The sequence below is a fragment of the Brassica rapa genome, chromosome A07 (genome assembly GCF_000309985.2).
Source record: "Brassica rapa cultivar Chiifu-401-42 chromosome A07, CAAS_Brap_v3.01, whole genome shotgun sequence".
Taxonomy (NCBI): Eukaryota; Viridiplantae; Streptophyta; class Magnoliopsida; order Brassicales; family Brassicaceae; genus Brassica; species Brassica rapa.
Window position 1 is genome coordinate 26038217 of NC_024801.2, and position 24421 is coordinate 26062637.

Sequence of the window (24421 nt, forward strand, 5' to 3'; positions counted from 1 at the left end):
TATTTATTAATAATATGCATGGATTTGTACAAACCGCGGCTACATGTTAGTCATTGAAGAAAGAAGACAAATGTTTGCACGTATCTTTGTATTTTCTTTGTAAATTGTAACTGAACACAATGTTAGACAAACTCTAAAGGTTTTAGTATTTTTTTAATGGTGAAGTATAATAAGGGAAAGACGAAATGGAAGTTGGAGTATAGATATGATTAAGTTGGGCGTAGCTATCAGCCACCAATAAATATATTTCAAGGTAGCAATTAAACCTTGGTCAAAAAAACACTAAAAAGTAAATATAATGGGATTCAGGTGAAGATAAAAAACATATATATTGACATTCGACACGACTTATAACTACACCCTCTAGTCTTTTTGTTGTGTTACCCCTTAAACCGTACTCTCTAATGTCAGTTTAAGTTTAATTTTCTTAAATTTGGTTTCATAATCACTCCTACATATCTTCCTTAGGCTAAATATGTCCGTCATCACGAAAGAGAAGACGATATACATAAGTGAAACTTTCAATCTAGAAGCCTTGGGGCAAAATATAAAGGTTATAGAAATTTAGGACTAATTTGCAATAACTGATAAATATTGTTGAAGACGGCACACGTGTGACATCACTCTAGTATCAAACCGTCGTTCCTTAATCGCGTTTTTTTCGATAACGCCAACGCCAACGCCAACGCGGAAAAGCGTCTTCTTTCTAGCGTTTTGGTTCGTGTAACTGTAACTCCGTTTAGATCGCAAATCAGCACAGCAAGTGAACACATTCTCAAGGCTCAAGCTAAAGAGTAAACGATACGCAGGAGGAGCCTATCGATCGTCTCTCTGAATCGCCATAGATATGGCGGCATCGTCTTCAAGCGTTCCCAGATCTGGAGCCGTCTCCAAAGGCTACAATTTCGCTTCCACTTGGGAACAGGTAATCGCGATATCCTAAGCTCGAGATCCCGTCGTTAGATCACTCGATGAGTCTCGATCTGAATGAACTGAGAATATCAGAGATTCACAGTGTGGATTGACATGCTTTATCTCCCATTTCGTAATGTGGTTACTCTCCAATTGCAGAGCGCTCCTTTGACAGAGGAGCAGCAAGCAGCGATCGTTTCTTTATCCCACGCAGTAGCTGAGCGGCCGTTTCCAGCTAATCTTGTGAGTATTGAGGTTATCTATTTTGGTTTGTGGTTGCTGGAATGCTTTCTCTTTGATGTTCAGTGTTAGTTTTTTTGGTTTTAGGTACATGAGAATGTTCATCGACCTGAGAATGGCTTATCTGTCTCGGTAGAGGACACTCACTTGGGAGATTCTGGAGCAATTGAAGCTGTTTTGGTTAATACGAATCAGGTAGAAAGACTATGCTTAGCTGATTTGATGATAAAGAAGTTGCATTTGTATTTTCTGGGCATTAGTACTAATGCTTCTTCATTTCGGATGTATGTTGCTTTTTTTTATTACAGTTCTACAAGTGGTTTACTGATCTTGAATCAGCGATGAAGTCTGAGGTTAGTGATAGTGAGGTTAAAAGTGGGGGAGACATTACGGTATGTGTCTAATTGATTTGTTCGTTTTTTGTGACGTAGACAGAGGAAAAGTATCGGCACTATGTCGATACTTTAACTGACCGCATCCAGACGTGTGATGATATACTTCACCAGGTAGGTTTCCACCAAGTTTTGTATAGTGCTGTGGCCTTACCTGACCAAAAAATAATAAGCTAGCTGTTTCTGTAGGTTGATGAAACGCTCGACCTATTTAATGAACTACAGCTTCAGCATCAAGCAGTAACAACAAAGACTAAAACTCTTCATGATGCATGCGACCGACTGGTATTGTCTTCACTCTTTCTTTAATGACTGCGTGTTATTTTCTCCAACCTGCTAATGATATCGAAAATAACAAACAAGTTATGCTTATCCATCTTGGCGGATCAGGAGTTTCTTGAGATATGTGATTATTATGGTTTGCTTATCTGAGCTCTTTCTTCCACCTTTTCTAGTTAATGGAGAAGCAGAAATTGATGGAGTTTGCAGAAGCACTAAGGAGTAAGCTCAACTATTTTGATGAATTGGAGAATGTAAGATTTTAAATACTGGCCTAACAACATAATTTTTGCTTGCGTATAAGTGTGTAGCTGCTTAAGATTGCACACTTGTTTTACTCATTAAAATAATCTGCTTAGTGTATGTTTCTCACTGAATACTGGTTGTAAATTTAGGAGAAAATACCGAAGCTGTTGAATTTCTCTAATTTATGTTTCCTTTTTATCTTGCAGATATCCTCCAACTTTTACTCTCCAAATATGAATGTATCAAACTCTAACTTTCTCCCACTACTGAAACGGCTCGATGAGTGCATATCGTGAGTAAATGTTGTTGCAAACAATAATATAACTGGCGATTTTCTAAAAGAACGCGGCGTTTAAAATTCGTCCTTCTCCCGTGAAAAGATCGTAATTTGTTTCTTTACCATGGTTTCCGTAGGTACATCGAAAGTAATCCCCAATATGCGGAGTCAAGTGTTTATTTGCTCAAATTTCGTCAGCTCCAGGTACTATGAAAGAGCCCTCACTCTCGCTGTCTCTCCTCCCTGTTTCTCTCACTGAGAGACGCATGGGTTTACAATTCTTGCGCATGCACACTGTTTCCAGAATTTATAGAGGAGCTAATTATCCTGTAACATCTGTTATGAGAGAAGACTAATATTTATAATTTTACAGTCACGCGCCTTGGGCATGATTCGAACTTACATCCTTGCAGTGCTCAAAACTGCTGCTTCCCAGGTAACTATTCCTTGTAACATGCATATAGTTTTGCACAGCTTACACAAAACATGTACTTAGTTATGTTGACTGTGTATGTACGTATTGAATTCCTCTATGCCTGTAATCTATGCGTAATATGAATTGTGTAGTTATGCCTAGTTTTCCTGAGACATGTTAAATTTATTATCAGGTTCAGGCAGCATTTCGCGGGACAGATGGAAACAAAGCATCTGTCTCGGAGGGTGTCGAGGCATCTGTTATATATGTTCGCTTTAAGGCTGCTGCAAGTGAGGTAATACCTTTTGACTTTTTTTTCCATTTTAGTGCAAAAATTCCAGGGCCACAATATTATATAAAGAACGGAAACTTTCTTTTGTAGCATTATTCAGTTTCATTTTATGGGAGTTTTAGTGTTGAGAGTACGGCATCATGATATTTTCCTTCTTATGACATTTAACATCGGAAAAATATTTTGTCCAGCTTAAACCTGTATTGGAGGAAATCGAGAGTAGGTCGGCAAGAAAGGAATATGTTCAAATCCTTGCAGAATGCCACAGACTATACTGTGAACAACGGCTTTCTCTTGTGAGTCTATTTTTTGGATTTACAACATGATTTAGTTTCTATCTGCTGGTAACTATAATCGCCTGTTTATTTTTCATTTCACATTATCAGGTCAAAGGCATAGTTCACCAACGAGTATCTGATTTTTCCAAGAAAGAGGCACTGCCATCTTTGACAAGATCTGGTTGTGCATATCTGATGCAGGTATGTGATTGAAAATAAAGGGACGAGTACCTCTCTTAGTACAGAGGGATACTAGGATTTATATCAGTTTTGCAGAAAGGACCATCATCATAGGGAATAGAAAGTCAATATAGCTGTCTTCGAGAGAGACAATGCCTGGATTATCAGCTTTAGCAACTGAAAGTTTAGAGATTATTAATCGACTTGGTTTTGAAAAAAAAAAATTAACGTATCACATGACTTCTCCATTATGAATTTCAGGTTTGTCAAATGGAGTATCAACTGTTTACTCATTTCTTTCCAGCATCATCGGAAGAAGTTTCGAGTCTGGCACCTCTAGTGGATCCTTTGTAAGCTTTTATGTGCCGTGCTGTCCATGTTCACCATCTCTGTTTCTGTGCATTTTAATCCTACAAGTGATTTTGGTGCCATTTTATACTGAGATATAAACAGCTGATATAGATTGAACTAGTTTGAGCCAGATGGATTTCCTTTGTTATGTCTTATGCCATGCTTCCAACTGTAGTTATTGTAGTTGGTGGATCCACTACACTGTAGTCAACTTTCCTTGAGTCTGAATACGACTTATTGAATAAGAGATAGAAAATATGAGCAAGCACTGCATAGGTGATCCAGATTGTTTTCCGTTTTTCAAATCTTATGCGATGCTAACAATTTATCATAACTGCTTGATTCCTGAACAGGTCTACGTACTTATATGACATTTTACGTCCAAAGTTGATTCACGAGGCAAATATTGACCTTCTCTGTGAGCTTGTTCATATCCTTAAAGTTGAAGTCTTGGGAGAGCAGTCCGCCAGACAGAGTGAACCCCTGGCTGGATTGCAGCCTACATTACAAAGAATTTTAGCCGATGTTAACGAGAGATTGACTTTTCGTGCCAGAACATATATTCGAGATGAGGTGCCGTTTTACCTTACAAGCAGATGTTTGGATCGTTTTCCTACAACTTCTTTACTGTCTCTCTCCCTTGTTGTTACTTCCACAAGCATGATTCTCATCTGCGTCTATGTAGAAATAGTGAACCTTATATGTTGTCCCCCGTAAGGCGACTAATCTGATAATATGAAGTTGTCTTATAAATCTGATGCTGAACGACTCTTAAGTGGAGAAATTTGCTAGTTTTGGCGGTCTTATCCTGTTAAGTTTACTTTCCTTCAGTTGCTCTGTTTGAACCCCCTTCTTACTTATGCAGATTGCAAATTATATTCCCTCTTATGAAGATCTGGATTACCCTGCAAAGCTGGAGGGATCTCCTAATACAACATCTGATAACAATCTCGGGGTAAAATATCAATTTTCAGATTATTTCCATGATTTGGTAATCTTTAGTTGTATACTTACATTCTGTGGTGCAGGATGATGAAAACGCTGATGTGTTTAAGACTTGGTATCCACCTCTGGAGAAGACGCTCTCTTGTCTATCTAAACTATATCGTTGCTTGGAGCCTACAGTCTTCACTGGGTTAGCACAGGTAAGACTGCCAATCAGTAGCTTTATTGCTTCTCATTCTGTCAAAGAAGACATGCAAAGTTGTCTAACTGACCATCTCTTCTGTTTCACAGGAAGCTGTAGAAGTTTGCTCTCTGTCAATTCAAGTAAGCAAGCTAGAAAACCAGATTTTCATAACCTTGACGTTTGATCCCTTTTCAGCTGTCCTTCTTTTCATTGATATTATCAGTTAATCTAAGATGTGACATTTTCCTGTAATACTTTAGTTATTTTTGTTTGTTTAATTACTAAGTCCACATTATTTTGTCAAATGTGCAACAGAAAGCCAGCAAGCTTGTCATTAAGCGATCAACTACAATGGATGGTCAGCTGTTCCTTATCAAGCATCTCCTTATCTTGAGGGAACAGGTTATGGCTGATCTATCTTTACTTTGCTTATTTTGCTATATAGCCAATGGTTATATTTTAACGATACTTATATTTGTTTCCAGATTGCGCCTTTTGACATAGAATTTTCTGTCACCCACAAAGAGCTTGATTTCTCCCATTTATTGGTTAGTTTTTCAACAATCAGGTCCACTTTGTATGATAGATCTAAACATTATTTTATGCCTTTGAGAATGCTTCTCTTTGGTGCAGATTTCATATCTTTTTCCTCCTTCAGTTTCTTTCTTTGCTGATGACTTTGTTAACTTTCGCCAGTAATTAATATTATTCATAAAATGTGGTTAGGAACACTTGAGGAGGATACTTAGAGGTCAAGCTTCACTTTTTGACTGGTCTAGGTCAACCTCCCTAGCAAGGACACTTTCACCTCGAGTTTTGGAGAGCCAAATAGATGCCAAGAAGGTTTGTAATTTTCTCTTTCACCCAACATCAATTGCAGATTTGCTTCTAGCTTTACGTGGATGGCTCTTCAATGCTAGATCCTTGCATTCCTTTATATGAATGGGACTGATGCATATGGCCCTTTAATTTTGCAGGAACTAGAAAAATGTCTTAAGACAACTTGTGAGGAGTTTATCATGTCAGTCACTAAGCTAGTTGTGGATCCTATGCTTTCATTCGTAACCAAGGTGAGTTTCTCTTTTCCTCTGTCTTCTGGGGAACTTTTTTCAAGTTTTCTAAAGATTCTAGAAGTCCTATATAAAGTCAATTCAGTAGTCTTGCACCGTTTCATTTTCAAGAAACTTTAAAATCTTCTTTGTCTATGTTACGCAATGCACTGATCATGAGAGGAGGGCTCTGTTATCTAAAGGGGCTTCTCTCGTAATGGAATAGCGTAATAGCTTTGCTGTGTTTATACATTGTGTGTATGCAGGTGACAGCCATAAAAGTTTCTCTATCCAGTGGAACTCAGAATCAAAAAGTTGACTCTGTCATGGCTAAGCCGCTAAAGGAACAAGCATTCGCTACTCCAGATAAGGTGGCTGAACTTGTTCAGAAGGTATGTCAGCTCCCCATTAAGCTCTCCTGGACGCAACTTCCTTTACTGAGCCCTGATATTAAAATAAATGTTCATCAGTATTTCTAGTTCTAACAAATACAGATGCTAAGGATCCCTTAAACATGCATTTGTTGTTCTGAAGTTAAATTAATTATAGTAAGCACAGGGAAATGAAGATTTTGTATCACTTTTTTTTTTTCATTTCACCAGGTATATGCTGCAATACAACAAGAGCTGCTTCCGATTTTAGCAAAAATGAAACTCTACCTACAGAATCCATCAACAAGGACCATACTTTTCAAGCCGATCAAGTAAGTCCATATATAGACCATCTAAACTATCTTTGGCTTGTTTCATGTGTGTGCTTGGTCCAAATTCTCTGTCTAGTTCAAATACTAAGAAATAATGTTTGGTATATATAATTAAAGGACAAATATTGTGGAAGCTCATACACAAGTGGAGTCTTTGCTGAAAGCCGAATACTCAGCTGAAGAACAAGCCAACATCAATATGATATCCATTCAGGATCTGCAAACCCAACTCGACAATTTGCTTTAAGGTCATGCCTCAATCAATGGTTTTGATTTTATTATATGAAGAGTACTTTTGCTTCTTTTGGCTCTACTTTTAGCATACTTTACAAGAGTTGTCGTCAAAAAAAAACATACTTTACAAGAGTTCACTTTAGATATATAAATATTATTTTGTATCCAAGAACTCATACATCTGTTAGTCTCTGCATCAATATATCTCAAGGTGAAAGATGTAGATCTTATCCTTCTATATAAGCTAGTTGTCAAGTTTTCTTTGGGGTTGGTGGTTAATGTATGACAGTAGAAATGACGGACTGAATGGATTAATATCTGAATTAATTATCGTCGCAAAAGAAAAAAAATTATCATCGCCAAAAAAACCTTGTTTTACAATCACGATGTCAAAGTTTATTATAAGACATGGAATTGTCATCTCAGGTGCCAAGAGAAGTAAATTTCAAAAAAATGAAATGATGTTCTTCCATTTAAAATATTTTCAAACTAACTTATACTAGTTTTTAAATGTATATTAGCTTTTAAGCAATTTTTATTTAAATCGCTAAATGGTTCAGACACAAAAAAGTTAAAAACTAGTTTTGTAGTTTGTATTGGCATGAAGCAATTATTTTCAAATCTTCGGATACGTTTTATTCAGCTGTCTAGTTTAACTTCTAGCTGTCCAGTATCTCTAACTGATATGTATAAAAATAAATATATTTCCACTTTCAACAAATGAAAAAAGAGAATTTATTTGCAATTAATTTTGAATCTCATAAAAATAGAATAATGGAGAAAGAAAGAAAGAAAGAAAAGAACCCTAATCTAAGTTATTTAAAATTAAGGAATCTTTAATGATTCGAAGTGAATGTCCGAAATCATTACATCCAAACGAAACCTAAACATAGCTTCGTCTTCGTTTGATCTGTAAGCACATTTTCTCCTCTCGCGTAACCAGAACTCTCATTTCTCGTTGGATCCACTCTCTCCCCCACCCCCTTATATACGCCTTTTTAATTTCATCTATCCTCTTCTTCTTTGGATCTCCAGCTGTTCTCCAGACTCTTTGATCTCTCATTTAGAGCATATGATTCCTTAGGATCCTCGCGCTTATCGGAGCAAACGTGAGTCCCGCAGAAAATCTTATTAATAATAATGTGACTGACATATCTGTTTTTATCTTTCTGCCTGATTCTTGATTTGTTTTTTTTTCGTAGAGAGTTTGTGTATGTATTATTAGAAAACACCTGAACAGATTAAAAAAAAAAGTTTTAATCTTTGGTTTTACAGGGTAGGTGCTAAGTGCTTTCTCCTGTTACCCTTTGGTCAACAATGACGGACCAAAGCTCTGTTGATGGGATCCTAGAGTTTCTCAAGAAGAATCGCTTCTCTAAAGCAGAGGAAGCTCTGCGTAATGAGCTCAACAACAACAACAACCCTTCTGACTTGAATAGGTTTCTTGAGAATCTTAGCCTTGAGGACAAAGATTCAAGTAAAGGTTCAAAACCAAAGGCTGCTGGTAATCAAGGTTCTGGAGATAGTCAAGTCCCCAAGGAGCTGATTGTGAAAGAAATAGACTGTGGGACTGGCAATAACGGGTCTGTTATCAAATGTGGAATTGGTGAGAAACCTAGCAAGAAGGTTATATCAAGGGAGATGAGCTTCACATTCTCTGAAAACTCAGGTGATGCTGCTGATGCGCGTTCCTGTAAACTTACTACTTCAGGTAAGGGTACCTTAGACCCTTATCGAAGCACTGATGATGTTAGTAGTAGCAGTGTGGTGGATCCATATGCATTGGAACAGTCGAGGCATATTGATAAGAAGATAGTGGAAACTGGTGAAGATATTGTTTTCTTTGGCAACAAGACTACTTCATGGTCTGGAAACGCTACTAGTAAAGGGAACTCTGGATCCACAGTAAATGAGATTGATAGGCTAACTGAAAATTTCGGAAAACATGAAAATTATATGGGCAGTACAATCTCAGAGAACTTGAAAGAGAGTTCTGTGAAGACTTCGAGAGGCGATGATGCCTCAACTAGTTACAGTAAGGTCACCAGCTCGGACAAAAGAGACGGAATGAAAAAGGCAGCAGCAGACATTAATGATGTGAGGGCGGCGATCAAGGAGCAGGAGAGTGAGGTGGCGAGAGCTTTGTTCTTTGGTAAAACTCAGTCTACCTTTGATGACAAGAATGTAAGCAGTTTGGGTTTCCCGCTTGTCTATGATGCAAGGAAGGAAGAGTTTCCTAGGCTGCCTCCTGTTAAGCTCAAGTCTGAAGACAACCCTCTGAGTGTTTACTGTGAAGAGAAGTTTGAGCGTGATGGTTCAGGTTCAAGGCCAATCAGTGATGGCGAGTCTCTTCTCATTGGCTCGTACCTTGATATTCCCATTGGACAAGAAATCAGCTCATCAGGTTAGATAGATTACATGGTAACCGAAATTTTGGTTGGTTCGGTTAGAAGTTCGGTTCGATTTGGTAGGTTTTCTTTAAAAAGCTGTTTTCGGTTCGGCAATGGTTTACTTTGGTTTTCTTCTCTTAAAAAAATTATACCCAAACCATACCAAAAACCCGAAAACTAACCAAATTTCGAACTGAACTAACCGAATTTAACCAAAATTATTCGGAATTTTACAAAACTAAACGAAAATCTAACTGAAATGAAAAACTTCCGTAGGATTTTCATAAACCAACTAACCGAAACGAATTTATTTAGGGTTAATTCGGTAAGATTTATGTTGGACCGAACGAACTGAACCGAATAACCCGAACTAACCGAACCAGCAGGCCTAAACTAGACTATCCTCTTTTTTTTGAGTTCTATAAAACCATGTTGCTTCACTTTTTACTTGTTTTAGTTTGACCTCAACCTTATCAATTTTAGTTGGAAGTGTGAAAGTAAGTCTTTTAATCTCCCAATGATGTTCATATAGGTGGGAAAAAATCTGCTGGAGGAAACTGGCTTTCAGTAAGTCAGGGAATAGCAGAGGATGTAGATGCATCAGATCTTGTTTCTGGCTTTGCCACCATAGGTGATGGCATGAGTGAATCCGTTGATTACCGTAATGAATACTGGGACTCTGACGAGTATGAGGATGATGACGACATTGGTTACGTCAGACAACCTATTGAGGATGAAACATGGTTCCTTTCCCATGAAATTGATTATCCAAGTGATCATGAGAAAGCAACCACCCGCGGAAGTCCTGATCATGCAACCAAAGACGAGGATGATGATCAGTCTTACGCAGAGGAGGCTTCTTCTTATATATCTGGCGAACAGTATCCTCTAGCCAAAGTTGTTGAGCCTGAAAGTGACCGGAGACTTACTGTTTCAGAGATCTATCCAGCTAGCAAGAAGGATGAGATGATATCGCAGTATATTGGGGAGCTGGTGGATGAGGAAGTGCTCGATTCGATAAGTGATGAGCCTGTTTGGCAAGGGTTTGAAGCTAAGAAAGGCGTGAATGTTGTTCATGATGATCAGCATGATTCAGTCAGGTCCATTGGCGTGGGTATTAACAGCGACGCAGCTGATTTCGGCAGCGAAGTGCGTGAAAGTTTGGCTGGAGGGAGCAGCGAGGGAGATTTTGAGTACCCTCGTGATCATCATGATGCTGTATCATCATCATCATCCAGGTTTAAACGTATTGATGGAACAAACAAGAATAAACAGAAAGCAAGTGAAGAAGAAGATTCAGGGGGAAGTTTCCATGTGAAGAAGACTCAAACCGATGGAGGTTTTGAGTTTGGCAATCAGAAAACGGTGATTAGAGATACTTCAACAGCTACTGATGATATGGTTGCTACTTGGAGACGGAAAAGCAGTGATACGTCAAGTTCTTCGGTGAAAGAAGATAATGCAAAATCTAGAAACTCGTCATCTCCCTCGTCTCTGTCAAATTATGCTTGCGGAGAACGAAAGTGTGCTGATAAAGAAGATGATGATAGTGAGAGTGAAGATGATAATGCGACAGCACTTGATGACGAAGAGGCGGTGGCTGTACAAGAGCAAATTAGACAAATTAAGGCACAAGAGGAGGAGTTTGAAACCTTTAACCTCAAGATTGTGCATAGGAAAAACAGGTAACCTTTCTCCCCTAGCTTTTATGGTTTGAACTATCACAGTAATTTCGGTTTATTTCCTGTCTAAGAGAGTAGGCCTGCGGGTTCGGTTTCTTCGGTTAGTTCGGGTCGGTTGAAATCTCGCCGAAGTGAACCGTAAAGAAATTTTATTCGGTTTTCGGTTAGTTTGGTTTCAAAATTTTTTTTGGTTTAAATTGAATAAAATTTGAATTTTTTTGTTAAGTTCGGTTAATTCGGTTCGGAATATAGCTGGATGCTGCTTTCTTATTATTATAATTTTTATGTTTGATCAGAACTGGTTTTGAAGAGGAAAAGAACTTCCACGTGGTTCTAAACTCGGTGATTGCTGGGCGTTACCATGTCACCGAGTACCTTGGATCAGCAGCCTTCAGTAAAGCCATACAAGCGCATGACTTACAGACAGGAATGGACGTCTGTATAAAAATCATAAAGAACAACAAAGACTTCTTTGACCAGAGTCTTGACGAGATAAAGCTTTTGAAGTATGTTAACAAGCATGATCCTGCTGACAAATATCATCTTCTCCGGTTGTACGATTACTTTTATTACCGGGTAAGTGATCACACCTCTACTGAACAGTTGCACTCTGCTAGACAATATCAAAATGGACCAATCGTGTAACTTTTAGGGAGGTGAGGTCCAATAGTTTTTTTGCTTTATGGTTAATGTTTTGGGCTCTGCAAGCTGCACATTCATCTATGTATTAGCGTCTATGTCCTTTACAATTTTAGCCAATGCTCTAAAAATCGGTCTAGGCATCTGGCAAAGCATCTGGCAAATCTGACTTAAACGAAACGATTTTGATTTTTGGTCTAGTCGCTCAAAAAACCGGTCTAGTCATTTCTTGAACATTGATTTAGCTTTAGTACCTTTTATATAATGGCGTGTCTTTTTGAATGGTTTGAAATAATGGTTTCCTTGGATGTGTTTTTTCTTTTGCAGGAGCATTTGCTAATTGTATGTGAACTTCTTAAGGCTAACCTATACGAGTTCCACAAATTTAACAGAGAATCAGGTGGTGAAGTCTATTTCACAATGCCAAGATTACAGGTTAGTCACCACCGCTTCATCATATACCATTTTTAGCATAGTTTTACATATCTAGCCGATTCCTGATCTCTCTTGGACCGTTTATTGTTACAGTCAATCACGATCCAATGCCTTGAAGCACTTCAGTTTCTACATGGACTAGGACTTATACACTGCGATTTGAAGCCTGAGAACATATTGGTGAAAAGCTACAGCAGATGTGAAATAAAAGTCATTGACCTTGGAAGCAGCTGTTTCGAGACGGATCACCTATGCTCCTATGTCCAGTCGAGGTCGTATAGAGCACCAGAAGTCATTTTGGGACTTCCTTATGATAAGAAGATAGACGTGTGGTCTCTTGGGTGCATTTTGGCTGAACTATGTACGGGGAACGTAAGTGCATAGTAACAGTGCTAATGCTAATCGGAGCATAGTAACAGTGCTAATGTATCGGTTATGTCATTTTTTTACAGGTTCTTTTCCAGAATGATTCTCCAGCAAGTTTGCTTGCAAGGGTTATGGGAATCATAGGATCTATCGATCATGAAATGCTTAGGAAAGGACGTGATTCCCACAAATACTTTACAAAAAACAGAATGCTATACGAGCGGAACCAGGTGAGTGGGTCCAGTGACCTTAAATGAACTCATGCAGCTCTGAATGCTAATAAGAACATTTTCTCTAACTTTTGGCAGGAAAGCAGCAGATTAGAGTACTTGATACCTAAAAGAACATCACTGAGACATAGGCTACCAATGGGAGACCAAGGATTCACAGACTTTGTGGCTCATCTTCTTGAGATAAACCCAAAGAAGCGACCTTCTGCGTCAGAGGCTCTCAAGCACCCTTGGCTTTCATATCCATACGAGCCAATCTCTACTTAAAACAATAAGTGACTTACTACTTTGGCTATCAATAAGAAAAAAAGAGAGTAGCCAAAACCGCAGATTAGTGGAAAGCTCATCATCAGTGTAAGAAGTTATATGCGAGTGCAAAGGTGAGATGAAAAGAATTTTTTTGGGTGATAAAATTTGATTAGATCATGTAACATTGGCTTGTGATTATTATTTACTCTTAGAAACAGATTGTAGTAAAACTGTTTTTTTTTTGTATCAACTGCTGATCATTAGTCCTTTTGATTATGATATTTATTAATGTTTACTTTGATGTTATTTTCATTGTTTATGTTGTTTTTAAGTTTGTTTGGTCGGCTTTATTAAATTGTAAGTGATAAGATAATAAATAACAGTAGAGTGGATAGTGAAACAAACCCAATTTAAAACTCATTAATTGAAATCTGAAAAAGCTTCAAAATATAAATGGGTTTTTGTCATCAGGAAAAAGAAAAGTTTTATTAGCAGAAAATGATTAAAAGACTGACTACACTAGAATTTTAGGATCACTTTTAAGCGTTTACTCAGGTACGCTTATATCTTGGTACTGTTGTTTACAAGTCGCCAGCAATAGTGATCAAAACAGTAAGCAATAAGCTATTGTTGTTCGTTTCATTTCTTATCAGCAATAGCAACCAAAATTTTGATAGTTATTTTTCCCATAAAAACACTAATTTATTGATAAAAATGCTAATTTATCAGTGATAAAAAATTGAGTCGTTGGTCGCTGAAATTGATCGTCTAATCATTACAATAATTAAACGAACAACATTTGACTGCTATGGCTAACGACTCTCAAACGAACATGTGGCCAGCGACTGTCAAACGAACAGGGTTTATTGCCAAAGTCTTAATATTTTGTATGTGATAGTATTGTTCAATAAGATTTTACAATGATTTGTATGTTTTCCAGATTGGGATGGAATCACGGATCACCAGGACACGCAGGCTACCTTGTCAACGAAGCAACAGTGGTTTCTCGAGATTTTCAGTCTGTGTCTCTAGGAGGTATGTCGGTAATAATGTTTAATAATATATTACTCCTATGTGGTTGATATGAAATTAGATAGGCTACTGGAACAGAAGAAAAAAGAGTGGCGTTTGTAAACGCTATTTTTGGAGCCGTGGATAAGAAGTGAGGGGTCTCTTTGCTACACGTGTTTGGTCCATCGCTCCCTTGAAAGCAACGGTTCTGTTTCTTTCACGACGATAACCAGCCGCCGCGTTTCACCACGTGGCTTTTTTGGTCGAAATTTTAGACTATTATTATGCAAACATTTTCTGAATTGTTTTGCATAAAAAGTTTTCTTATGCAAACAAAATCGTCCGTAAGTGTCTGTATAGTTGCGACTAGTATCACGTTACAAGGTGAACTATTACTAGATTATCATTCACTTCTTACTGTGGATGCTTGTTTAGTTTTTTTTTTTTACTATGCGAACATAGTTAAAAGGGTAATTGTCAATAATAGCACATTTTAAAGTTTATGTCTCAAAAATAGTACTAGAAGTAGAAAGTCACAAAAATGACATTCACTAAAGGGTAAAATATTCCTAATACCCTTGGTTTAAAATTAAATAAACAAACAAAAATAAATAAAATAAAAATAAAAAAATGAAAAAAAGATTTTTTTTTATAGTTTCAGATTATATGTTTTCAGATTCGAAATTTTTATAATTTTTTTTTTTCAAAATTTTTTTTTTAATTTTTTTTTTCAAATTTTTTTTTTATAATTTAAAAATACTTTTTGAAATTGTTTTTAAAATTTTTATTTTTTATTTTAGTATTTTTTTTTTATAAAATTTTAAACACTAATTCCAAAAACCCATCTCTTAACTCTAAATCCTAAGGTTTGGATTAATTAACCCAAGGGGTATAAGTGTATATTTACCTCTTTAATGAAACCTATTTTTGTAACTTTGAGCCTTGAATGCTACTTTGAGAACATAAACTTGGTTTAGTGTTATTCTAGTCTTTTTCTCTAGTTAAAACTTAAAATGCTTTCTACTATTAATGTTTCAGTGAAATCTGTTAGTGTGGAGTGAAGATGTCTAAATACGAATTGACTGATTGTAAGTTTGTAACATTTTTTTGTGGTTGTAATTTTTAAGACGTGGTTAATTCATTCGTGGCCCTAGTTGAGAACGATAGTTGTCGTTTTGGTGAATAAAATTATATCACGAAACCTTCCATTATATCGCAAACGTCCAAAACACGACGTGACCATTGGAGGCATGGTTAGAAAAAGCTAACATAATAGTTGGGGCAATATCGAATTTATTCTTACTTGTGGAGCTTTTTATTCTAATTTTTAATCATATATTGCTAAAATGAATCAACCACGAAGAAAGTAATTTGCCAAAAAAAGAAGTGATTTACATCCGATACAAATGGAAGATTACACATAAAGATAAATAATATATGGACCTTTCATGTGTCGATTCTGGAAGCATCTCCTCGTGTCTTCTCATGTGTCCCGAAGCTACGAAGGCTTTTTGTCCAAGTTAAAAAAAAAATTCACAAAACGGTAATAAAAGATTTGAATTTATTTCTTTATAAGGAAGGTTATCCTCTCGAATAATTTCACAATCATCTTTTCTTTCTTCTTTTTCTTCCTCATCAGCCATTATTATTATAATCCAAGCTCTGTTTCTTTTAAAGCTCTGTTCATAATAAAAAGAGGAGGCCCTAAATTTGGATTCTAATTTTGGACGACAAAACAATTGTTTTTGTCCAAAAACAAATTTGTGAACCCTTAGTGTAATAACAATCATCATCGTCAGTTTCTTTAAAAAAAAACAATCATCATCGTCATCGTTATCGTTAATGGCGGTGGAGACAATGTCCATGGGAACAGATCATTCATCAGCTTTGATTCTAACGTCGGGAGCAAGCGGTCGCGTTAGGGCTCTCTTCTCCATGAGAGAGCTCAAGCGCCTCTTTACCATCATCCACTCGCTCATTCTCTTCCTCCTCCTCCCGTTTCGCTTCGTCCTTTGGCAGGGGAAGATGGGAGCGGTGGTGATCAGAGACGAGAAACAGGAGAGGAAGGTGCGAGCCGCGCCGCAGATCTTGGTCAAGAAAAGGAACATGATCAGCGTCTCGCCTCCGTCGGTTCCAGCTAAGGTTGTTGATGAGGAGGTTGCCGTTAGAAGGGAGCTTGCGATAAGGCGAGTTTTGGAAGATGAAGGCGGAGATGGAAGCTACGACAGAGATTATTCGCTTTTCACCACGAAGAGAGGCGACACGTTGTTTACTCAGTCATGGTCACCTCTTTCCCTTAATCACAGGTAAATTATTTTTCGTTTAACTTAAGTTTTGTTCTTACAAAAAAAAGTTTATTACAAAATATTTCATTATGTTCTTGTCTGGTTTCTTAACTTTCTTGATTTGTCTCTTTCTTGCAGGGGACTTGTTGTTCTGCTACATGGCTTAAATGAGCATAGGTCTGAATATATATACGTTTCTAGTTATGCATCATTTGCTTTGTATATATAGTTTTTTTCTTTTGGAAGAAAGAAAGCTTAATATTAATTCTTTTTCAAAATTTTGACAGTGGAAGGTATAATGATTTTGCAAAGCAGCTAAATGCTAATGGGTTCAAGGTCTATGGAATCGATTGGATCGGTAATCTTTCTTCTCTTTCACCACTTGTAATTAGCTTTCTGATATTCATCCTTAGCCAAAGGGGATTCTGTAGTCTGCTGGGTCAAAATGAGTCAGTTACTCGAACATCACATGAAAAGTTATCAAAGTATAAAAACCTATACATGGTTTTCAATATCTTGATGATTTGAGGTTAAAAAATAAATTCACATAGTTAGTAGTCTTGATCTTGAACGTTTGGTAACATATATGTAACATGTTCTTAGCATAAATAGAAGCAGACATTAGTAGTCTTCAACAATGTCTCTCTGTGTTTGGATGTGGCAGGGGAATATAGTGATTTTGTGTTTGAGGTGCTGCTTAATTCGTGTGGAAAGGTGACACATAAACCTCATCCTTAGTTTTACACTGCCAACAACTTAGGGACTATGATTTTTTTTTTTTTTGTTTACTATGATTTGTTATATATGCATGAAGTTTAGAAGTTATAGCCTTTTCAGGCATCTCCCTCAGTGATAATAACTTCCATATCTAATTCATCTGACCGTGAAAAGTAAATGTTTCTGCCAGGTCATGGTGGAAGTGATGGACTTCATGCTTATGTTCCTTCCCTTGATTTCGCTGTTGACGATTTGGTATCTGACTCTCCCCCCTCTATAGTTTTTAGATTCCAAAACAAACTAACACCATCATTACCTTTTGTAGAAATCATTTCTTGACAAGGTTCTCACAGAGAATCCAGGACTCCCCTGTTTCTGCATTGGACACTCAACAGGAGGAGCCATCATCCTCAAGGTTAACATCTTTAGACTCCTATTAAACAGCCATCATCCAAGTAGTACAAAATCTCAAACGATGTATAAAACAATCAAGTGCAGGCTATGCTGGATCCAAAGATCGAGTCTCGAGTTTCAGGCATTGCATTGACTTCACCAGCTGTTGGAGTCCAACCATCTCATCCAATCTTCACAGTAAGTCATATATAGTTCACTCATTTTTCAACTAATCCTTACCAGTCTGTTCAGGCTTATTTGTTTTTTATTCAAACAGGTTCTTGCTCCAATCGTTGCGTTCTTGTTGCCAAGGTACCAACTCAGTGCAGCAAACAAGGAAGGAGTGCAGGTTTCTCGTGATCCACAAGCTCTTATCACCAAATACTCTGACCCTTTAGTCTTCACCGGATCCATCCGGGTTAGAACCGGCTACGAGATCCTTAGAATCGCTTCTCACTTGCAGCAAAACTTAAACAAAGTGAAAGTTCCTTTTCTTGTCATGCACGGTACAGCAGATACAGTGACTGATCCCAATGCCTCTAAGAGGCTCTACGAGGAAGCTTCTTCTTCAGACAAATCGATAAAACTCTTTAAAGGATTGTTGCACGATCTACTCTTCGAGCCTGAGAGAGAAGTTATAGCTGGAGTCATTTTAGATTGGTTAAACCAAAGGGTTTAAGCTTCTTGGTTCAGACAAAAAGAATAATATATATCGTGGAAATTTCTGAGTAACTTGACTGAGAAACATTTTAAGGAGTTCTTGGTCGATTTAACAACTTGTTGGTTGATTTTTCTCAACTCGTAAGGTAGCGAAAAGACAAGACTCAAGAAACTGGACTCTCTTGCTAGTTATTGTATCTCTCAGAACAATTTGACGCTGGTATATTGTCATAAATCATTAATAATTTTGTAACTTCGAGGATGATACTATTTCTATCTAACTACTACTGTCATACTAGTTCTTATATGAAATCTATATGAGATTTTCTGATTTTGATTGTTTCCGCTTGTAAATATTTTTGTTGTGTGAACTAAGCATTTTTTTTTTGAATTAATGATGAGAGAGAGCGTGTCTTTGATATAGGCAGTGTTCTAGAAGGCTCCTTGCTTCTATTCAAGGCTTCAAGCAAGTAGACAAGACCAAAATTTTTCACGTACAAGATATATAAGGGACTTTTCATGATTTAAATTTCGGATAATTAAATGCAATTTAGAACTGATCAGCAAACAGAAACATCAAATCTCTCACATATGATTGGTTTAACAAGATGAACACATAATGACATTTTTTTACACAAGCAAACTAAGAAGCAAACAAAGGAAAGGGTACAAAATAAAAGAAGCAATTTAATCAGCAGAGGAGAGCATATCTTTGACGTAGCCACCAAGCCATGGATCCATGGTCTCTGACCTAGTCTCCCAGGTTGGATCAAACGCTTCCCATGGAGTACTCTTGAGATCTTCCACACTAACACCCAACTCCTCAAGGGTCACATATCGGTTATTACTACCAGAACTCTCACCGAGAATCTTGTCTTCGCTCAAAGCAATGAACTCATCAAGAGACACATGTTGATTTCCCTTGTTGCTACAACCAGAACTCTCATAGAGAATCTCGTCCTCGCACGAATCAATAAAGTTATTATCATGATGACTTGAGGATAAAGATCTCTCGTTACCCTTCTTTGTATCCTTAATGATGAGAGCATTAATAGAACAAAAAGTAAAGCAGTCATCCACATGGGACATGTTGTGTCTGGTCTGGTAGCTGCCTAGCAGTGGATCTTGATTTGTTTTGTTATTACCACCATTGTGACTCTCATCGTCGGAAAAATCAAAGAATTTACCACGTTGAACTAATGCTAATGCTCTCTCATACCTCTTCGCCTTGCTCTTTGGTAAGCTTGATGAACCCACAAGTGAAGCAGCATCCTTAGACTTTGGTAACCCCTTGACCACGCTATTTAAACCGTTTAAGGCACCAGGCTCGTCCCACCAAGACCCAAGCCTTTGCTTCTTATTCTTATTCAGCTCTAGGGTTTCCTTCACCTCATCGTCGCTGATCATGATGGCTTCATCAGTACAAGATGATGATCTCAAGGCTTTGTGGTCCATCATCTGATGACTCGAACATTTCTTGGTGAGTGAGTACTCTTGTTTCCTCAACTCCATGTTTCGTTTCGCAGCAATTATATGATTGAACATGATTTTAGAGAGGTCTTTAATATGGTTTTTTGTGGTTTAAAGCGTAATGAGTTCTTCAGTTTGTATAAAGAGGAGGAGCTTGGTTGTGATCCTAGTATTGGCAAAAAAATAGTTTTTTTCACATAAGGTAACTTCATAGTTATTTTTTGTTGGTCAAACTTTTTTATTGTTCAAACTTTTTTACTGGTCAAACTTTTTCATAAACTTTAATAGAGGTTTTTATTTTTGAGAGATGGCATAACTTTAATAGAGTTACTATAATATACAGTTACTTAAAAAGCAATTATTGAGTCTAAATTATTAAACTGACATAATTATGTTTATTTGGAATCATGGAGCAAAAAAAAAATACTTTAATTTACTCTAATTAAGAACTCTAGTTAGTTATTTTCTAAATCATAATTAACATTAAATCCTAAAATTATTAATGTAGACAAAAATCAGTAATAGTTTTTTTTGTATCATGGAGACATGGACTATGTGGTTTATGATTAATTTTAAACTTCAAATAAAGGAAAATGGTTGACCAAAGAAGGTTTACCTTATTTTTGTTTTGTAAGATATATCTAAAATATTGTTACATCGGACTGCTTTCTTTAGGCGAACTCGGCAGGAGTTACCAATGAATCCTTTGTATATTCATGAAAATACATTGAAAGTTAGACCATGCGCAGCGGCGAACCGCTCATTGGGGTTCACGAAATTAATTTTTTTTTTCGTTTGATTTTAAAAATAAATAAATAAAATGACCAATAGCGGACCGCCATGTGGTGTGGAACCCGCTGAACAGTCACGATCCAGATTCACGCGGGAGAGGCAGGACAAGCCGAAGTCTTTAGTTATGCTTATTTTAATTTTTTTTTTTTGTAAAACGTGCGATTCTTTCCTCTTGAACCCCTGATGCGCATGCCCTTAGAATTCGTTATTACAGTATGAAGATAACATCAAAACAGCTACCTGGATATCAGGTATATTTTGGGTTGGGGTTTGGATATCAGGCATAATGTAATATTTTCAGTAGTTGCTTGATTCTGTAATATTTTAGCTTAGCTCCCACGTGCGAAGGATTTGAGGTTTAGTCTCAGCTCTTTGAATATCTGACCTTGGTTTAGCTTCTTCCACGAATATAACCCTTCCATCAAAAAAAACTGGACACAAACAAAAAATAAGAGATGGGAGTTTTGATTTGCAGTTAACCCTTTCTTTGTTCTCAATCGATTTAAAAATGAATAAAAGTGTACGTATGATGTTGACCTGAGTTACCTTTCTGTGCATCCCTTCAGTTGCTTTCACTAGCTCCTCCTCTGTTTCATACCAAAGGAAAGCCTATTTGCTACCTTGTCCATCACCAAGTTAAATATACGGGGACAATCAAGAATATGAATAACAATTTATATTATTTTGATCATCCAATTTATTTATATACACAGTTGCAGATTACAGGAAGCCCAAACATTATTCAAACAATTAAAATGAATTTTTTTCTATCTAAATACCTATCTAACCAATGAATAAATCAAATCAAAAGACTTAAACATGATCTGCTCTTCAAAAACTCCCCCATGAAAGCTTTAGAACAATCAAAAGTCTTTTCTTTATACATCATCCATCCATCCATCCATCCATCCAAGATCATCATCATAGACATTTCCGGTCAATGAAAGCATCCAAAGCTTCCCTCATCCACCAATTCTGACATAAGTCAATCGCTTCAGACAAACAAACCCACTTCCTTTGTCTGAATCCCGACTCAGGCCACTGCTCAAACTGCTCGCTAACGAGCATAGGAAACATGAACCCGTCATGAACCATACTATGTCTTTTGCTTTGGTATTGCCACTTCCCAAGCGTCTCTTCGAGATGACCCGTTACACCAGCTTCCTCCATCGTCTCTCTTAACGCTGCTTCTTCTATTGATTCATCGATCTCCCAACCACCTTTTGGTAACAACATCCCTTTCCCTTTCTTCTGTGCACTTATTAACAAAACTTCAATCTCTCCATCGTTCTTGTATCTATACGGTATGCATCTGCGTAACCAAAACCAAGATTCAGATTCTAAAAAAACCATAAACCCTAGAATTTAAAAAAAATTAAAATTAGAGTTTTGTTTAATTTTACGTACCCGACGACCTGACGATACCCAGTTGTATCGTAGCGTTGTAAATCTCGTCCGGTTCGAGAGACCAAGGAGACGACCTTTTGAATCGGAGTTGGAGAATAGTTTGAGATGAATAGAGAAACATAGAGATCTGTCATCTTTGTGTTTGGTCTTCTTCTCTTGAGAATGAAGAAGATTGATTTGATGATGAAGACCAGAGAGAGAGATTGGAACGAGGAGGAAGAAGATGAAACGTTGTTATTTATAAGTAAAGTCTCACGCGCTTTATTACAACTTTTTGGTCAACTAGCTTCCTGTCTTTGACTATTTGTGATTAGTTCGGTTAAGGAACCGGTTATTGAATTGACTTTTTCGTTTAAATCAAATAGTACCTTTTAGAAGTTAAACAACTTTTCTCTTCTCTTATGTTCTGTCTTTTTTTTTTTTTTTGAGATTAGTTCACGTGACAACTCTTCCAACAATATTCAGATTAGAACGAGGTTCTTAACAACATTCTCACTTTCATCATCTTCTAGATCATTTTTGTTACATAGAACAAAAATCAAACTTTGATGTCAATGAGTCCAACTCCCCACGTACGCGGAAAAGGAGAAGGTGAGTGGAGAAGCAAGCAAGTGGGTTACACACAACATGTACGTACACGTGATGCGGACACGGTATTGACGGAGATAATTTGGGACAGAAAATCTAAAAAAATCTAATCTGATGCAAGATAATTTATATGAAATAATTACGATTAGATAAAAAGAATTTACCAACCTGTGAGATATTTACATTTATACCATTTATTCTTTTTTTAAAAAGCTTACATTTACTTTTTAATTCGCATAAACATACACTACTTTTGATTGATTGGTTTGAATTGAACTAGTGTTCAAAAAGAAAAAAAAATTGAACCATATCACTATTGTGGATCAAATCTCTTTTTAGTTTTTACTTTACTATGTTGGATAAATTTAGCATCAAATAAGTCATATTTCTTCACTGGTTTTTCAATACTCTCATTGCACTTATTCAACAGTAGGAAAATTTATTTTAACATAACATCCCATACCCAGTTGCATATAGTTTTAGAAGCTGATGGCAATTCTTGTTTTTTTGTTGTATCACGCACCACATTTTTAAACATGTATATAGTTTATGAGGCGACAATGTCATTAATACAACTCAAACCAAAAAGAGACTACATACTACATACTAACATGCTCGGTCACAACTGATGGAAAATTGAGACATAACAGAACATAAATCTCATTTTTGGTTTGAAGAAGAATCGATCAAAGTCCTGTGAAAGCAGAAACGAAGCTTACTCCCAACAAACTGATAGCTAGGGCTGCATTTTTGGAGGTGCTGACGGAAGAGCTCTCTGATTCAATTAGAAATGTCACATCAATTACTTTATTATACAGTTTCCAGTTTAATAAGAAAGTCTTTCCCAGCTAAAATATTATTTTTGTTTGGTTACATACTACGTGGAGATAAGTTCTAAGTTATTTTTTTCTTTATAAAAACATTACGTTCCAAATTAAACGACGAGATTGTTGACCAAAGTAATGAAACATTTGGATTAAAAAACCGTGATTATGTGATATAAATAATGAAAAAATGAAAATCCAAAATTTAAGAATGATATCAGAGAAAGTAAGAATTACTGGTCGTAGATCCCGCGGTCGACGCATCAGAGGGAGAATCTTCAGTGAGAACACAAACATATTAGAAACGGCGGGTCATTGACTTAGACAGCACGTTTAAATTATGAGGCAAATTATTTTCTAAAAACTCAATAGTATGCAATAATCACACATAAATAAAGAGCTAGACGAAGAAATAGAACTCACCAGCGTCACAACTTGAAGCATCATAACTAACGCCACATGAACTAATGAGATTTAGAGCAGCCTCTTGGGTGAGATGAATGAGTGCCAACATGTCTGGATGTTTGAAGGCTTCGCATAGACATGTCGCGTCATTCTCCACGATCTTTCTCAGCGGATGGCAACACCACAGCGGCGGAGGAGCCTCGGAGTTAACGTACGGACGACACGGAGTTAGTTTTGCTACGCATTGCACCATCGCTTTATCTTGGTCCCATATTGCTGTGGCTTGAACTGCGTAGAGAATGGCGAGGACGGTGGATACGCCGAGAAAAATGGAAATACTCATTTTCTTATGTGTTATGCAGCTTTTCAGTTCTTAAGTGGTTTTAGATAATGAGTATGTAACGTATTGTTCTTAATTATATATATATATATATATATATATATATATATATATAGATCAATTCGATTTCTGATGATTTTTAAAGGGTCAACTATATGGATTTTGTTTCTGAATTTAGTAAAATAGTTAGCCGATTAAACACTATCAAAACTAGTAATAAATCTTAATATTCTGAATCTAGATGCGTTCAATGTTTGAATGAAGATTATCACCTGGTCTAGTCCATGTATCCAATGATATCATTTCCTTATACTCTGTTTTCTAGTCTTCGTTGGATGAGAATAATAAAACTTAAACTGATATCTTGACCACACAGTTGTATTTGTGTCACTAATCTTGTATTCTGAGAGCATGTACCAACGTTATACTCCAGTATCCCTTATATATTAAAAGAGGAGCATTGGAGTTAATGCTTTCACACCATGTATGACACGTGTCCATTGTACAGAGACTCTCACAAATTAGTTGCCTTAATTGGTTTTGCTATTACAGAATTTTTGG

At 36.8% G+C, this 24421-nt stretch overlaps 5 protein-coding genes across 6 annotated transcripts; 3 read left to right on the plus strand and 2 right to left on the minus strand.

Annotated features, from left to right (window-relative positions):
- Positions 1 to 668: 668 nt before the first annotated feature.
- LOC103831825 (conserved oligomeric Golgi complex subunit 3) lies at positions 669 to 7215 on the plus strand. 2 transcript variants are annotated; one of them, XM_009107758.3, is made up of 25 exons: positions 669 to 925; positions 1072 to 1155; positions 1240 to 1347; positions 1461 to 1505; positions 1584 to 1658; positions 1734 to 1829; positions 2000 to 2077; positions 2276 to 2361; positions 2484 to 2550; positions 2720 to 2782; positions 2955 to 3056; positions 3245 to 3349; positions 3440 to 3532; positions 3773 to 3861; positions 4216 to 4435; positions 4728 to 4817; positions 4891 to 5007; positions 5099 to 5131; positions 5307 to 5393; positions 5477 to 5539; positions 5718 to 5834; positions 5969 to 6061; positions 6307 to 6432; positions 6643 to 6743; positions 6861 to 7215. In XM_009107758.3, the coding sequence occupies exons 1-25, from the start codon at positions 848 to 850 to the stop codon at positions 6988 to 6990; spliced, it is 2346 nt and encodes a 781-aa protein (XP_009106006.1). In that variant the 5' UTR covers positions 669 to 847; the 3' UTR covers positions 6991 to 7215. The 2 variants fall into 2 exon arrangements, with proteins under 2 accessions (XP_009106006.1, XP_033131769.1); XM_033275878.1 differs by lacking the exon at positions 669 to 925 and having other exon boundaries at positions 1225 to 1347.
- Positions 7216 to 7505: 290 nt separating this feature from the next.
- On the plus strand, positions 7506 to 13277 carry LOC103831826. Its single transcript, XM_009107760.3, has 8 exons — positions 7506 to 8086; positions 8253 to 9381; positions 9900 to 11052; positions 11346 to 11625; positions 12016 to 12123; positions 12217 to 12495; positions 12576 to 12719; positions 12798 to 13277. The coding sequence occupies exons 2-8, from the start codon at positions 8295 to 8297 to the stop codon at positions 12984 to 12986; spliced, it is 3240 nt and encodes a 1079-aa protein (XP_009106008.1). The 5' UTR covers positions 7506 to 8086; positions 8253 to 8294; the 3' UTR covers positions 12987 to 13277.
- A 1746-nt stretch (positions 13278 to 15023) lies between these two features.
- LOC103831828 (monoacylglycerol lipase) lies at positions 15024 to 18429 on the plus strand. The gene is made up of 7 exons (XM_009107761.3): positions 15024 to 16285; positions 16403 to 16441; positions 16552 to 16622; positions 17172 to 17236; positions 17307 to 17396; positions 17480 to 17572; positions 17652 to 18429. The coding sequence occupies exons 1-7, from the start codon at positions 15822 to 15824 to the stop codon at positions 18051 to 18053; spliced, it is 1224 nt and encodes a 407-aa protein (XP_009106009.1). The 5' UTR covers positions 15024 to 15821; the 3' UTR covers positions 18054 to 18429.
- A 2526-nt stretch (positions 18430 to 20955) lies between these two features.
- LOC103831829 (nudix hydrolase 21, chloroplastic) lies at positions 20956 to 22097 on the minus strand. The gene is made up of 2 exons (XM_009107762.2): positions 21704 to 22097; positions 20956 to 21608 (listed from the first exon to the last, which is right to left on the minus strand). Exons 1-2 carry the CDS (start codon positions 21835 to 21837, stop codon positions 21218 to 21220), a joined length of 525 nt encoding a protein of 174 aa, XP_009106010.1. The 5' UTR covers positions 21838 to 22097; the 3' UTR covers positions 20956 to 21217.
- A 1418-nt stretch (positions 22098 to 23515) lies between these two features.
- On the minus strand, positions 23516 to 23863 carry LOC103831830 (protein YLS3). The gene has a single exon (XM_033276045.1). The coding sequence runs from the start codon at positions 23861 to 23863 to the stop codon at positions 23516 to 23518; it is 348 nt and encodes a 115-aa protein (XP_033131936.1).
- Positions 23864 to 24421: the final 558 nt, after the last annotated feature.